At 40.0% G+C, this 2,183-nt stretch overlaps 1 protein-coding gene across 1 annotated transcript in view; it reads right to left on the minus strand.

Annotated features, from left to right (window-relative positions):
• The window catches only part of LOC102854600 (eukaryotic translation initiation factor 1A, Y-chromosomal-like), a 13,577-nt gene that overhangs the window by 10,809 nt on the left and 585 nt on the right, over window positions 1–2,183 (minus strand). The window contains exon 2 of the mRNA XM_006880729.1: window positions 2,005–2,180. Coding sequence (XP_006880791.1) covers window positions 2,005–2,180 — 176 coding nt within the window. The remainder of the gene's footprint in view (window positions 1–2,004; window positions 2,181–2,183) is intronic.

Below are 2,183 nucleotides of genomic sequence, written 5' to 3' on the forward strand. Positions count from 1 at the left end.
TAACAACACCAACAACAAATATAGATATTCTATATGACCTAGTTATTCCACTGCTTGGAATATACACCAAGAAAACGAGAACTGAGGACAAACAGAGACTTGTACACCTATGTTCATAGTAGTGTTATTCCCTATCACAAGAACGTGGAAAGAGCCCAAATGTCCAACCACAATGGAACAGATTGAGAAATTATAGCACATTCACACAATGGAATACTATACAGAACACAGGAGCAATGATTTTGTAAATTAATACCTAAATTGGGACGGACTGGAGATCGTTAGTGAACTAATTCAGTAACATAAGGACAAATAATGTATAAGATCGTTACTGTAGAACTAGTTTGAGGATCCAAGGTGGGAAGTGGGGAGCAGAGGAGTGAGGATGGGTGAAGGGGGATTTAATCATAGTGTCGCACAATTTGATAGGTGGATGGAGGAGTGGGGAAAGGAAAGGAGAAAGATCCGATGTGAAAAACAATGTATATGAACTTTGTGAGTAAATCAGTATAAAATTTTTAAAAATTTTTTTAAAAATTTCCTTTCCTACTGACAATAAAACCCCACCAGGTTCAAGACTCAAGATGCAATACTGAAAGATTCTATGGACAAAATCTTGAATAATCTGAGAAGCTTCACAAGAAGATGGAAGGTGTGCCATTCTGTCCCCAGCGTGTGCCTCCCGGCCCCCAGAGAAAACCATCAGGCCCCTGGGAAAAGCCTTCAGGTCACTGGGGAAACTGCCTAGGGTATACAAAGAATTTTATCTAAGCCACTTTCCTTCACCTCCTCCCCCCAGTACACCTGTGAGTAACACCTCTAAAACCCTCTCCTTGTAACTCACAAGTTTGTTCTCTCTAGGTTTGCTCCTTTTCCTACAGGTAACCTTAACAATGAGTTTTGCTCCAGACCTGAACCCTGAACACAGTTCCAGAGACAAAAGGGAAATATAACTTCCAGCTAAGGATGCAAAAGAGGATGAAGCCTTAGGATTCAGCCATCCATCCACACTGGACCCACCTTGGCAAAAACTTTGGAGTCCAGAGGGCAGTAAACATCAGGAAAATATCTTCTAACTGAACAAGAAGGCATGCAGCTTCATACCAGGAACACCAGTGAGATGTTAGAGTGGGTCCCTTTCCCCCTTCACATCAATGCCCCATTCAGCATGAAGAAGCCAGAGAGTCTGTGCCCCATTCCCAAATGAGAAACCCACAAGTGAATAAGACAAATTCTTAGCTAAAAAAAAACAAAAAATTAATCACCATTGGACTATGCACACCATTACCCTGTCTCGTCTGGTTCCCATTGGATCTTTCTAATGTCCTATGCCCTCTCCCTCCACCCACCAAATTGTGCGGCCCTCTGATTTCATCTCGCCCATCCTTACTCTTCTGCTCCCAACCCTCACCCCTGTGTATTAACCAAGTCAGCATACAAAAATACACATTTCAAAGTTGTCCATAAAATTGGGATTATCTGAGTCACCACTCTCCTCTCTCAAGATCCCAATAAAATTTTTATTTAGACTTAAAGAAAAAAGATAGAAGGAATACACAGAATCACTATTATCAAAAACAATTGTCTGACACAGAATCCTTTCAGAAGGTAGCATATGATCAAGAACCAATAGTCATAAAGGAAGATGTTCATGCTGCTCTGAAGGAATTAGAAAAAAAATAAGGCTCTAGGAATTAATGTAATAACAACTTGCATATTTCAACAACAGATGCAGCCCTAGATATGTTCACCAGGTTGCACTAAATATCTGAAGGACAGCTACCTGGCCAACTGACTGGAAGAGAGCCATATTTATATTCTCATTCTCAAAAAAAGGTGATAAAAAACAATGTGGAAATTACTGAACAATATCACTAATATCACATACAAGTAAAACCTTGCTGCAGATTATCCAAATACAACTGGAATAGTACATCAACAGAGAACTGCCTGAAATACAAGCTGGGTCATGATACTAGGGATATCATAGCTAATATGAGATACGATGTCCTCATCATCATCACCAATGTCATCAAACTGGATTTCATCATCATCTCCTGGGCCAAATGTATCCGTTTCATTGATTTTAGCATGTTCTGGAAGCTCGCCATATGCCTTCAGACTTCTAGCTTCATCCGCATTGTATTTTAAAATGACATCAGCCTTGTTATCCTGATAATCTC

This window comes from Elephantulus edwardii, unplaced genomic scaffold (genome assembly GCF_000299155.1).
Source record: "Elephantulus edwardii isolate Elephantulus edwardi_28Jun2011 unplaced genomic scaffold, EleEdw1.0 scaffold00009, whole genome shotgun sequence".
Lineage (NCBI taxonomy): Eukaryota > Metazoa > Chordata > Mammalia > Macroscelidea > Macroscelididae > Elephantulus > Elephantulus edwardii.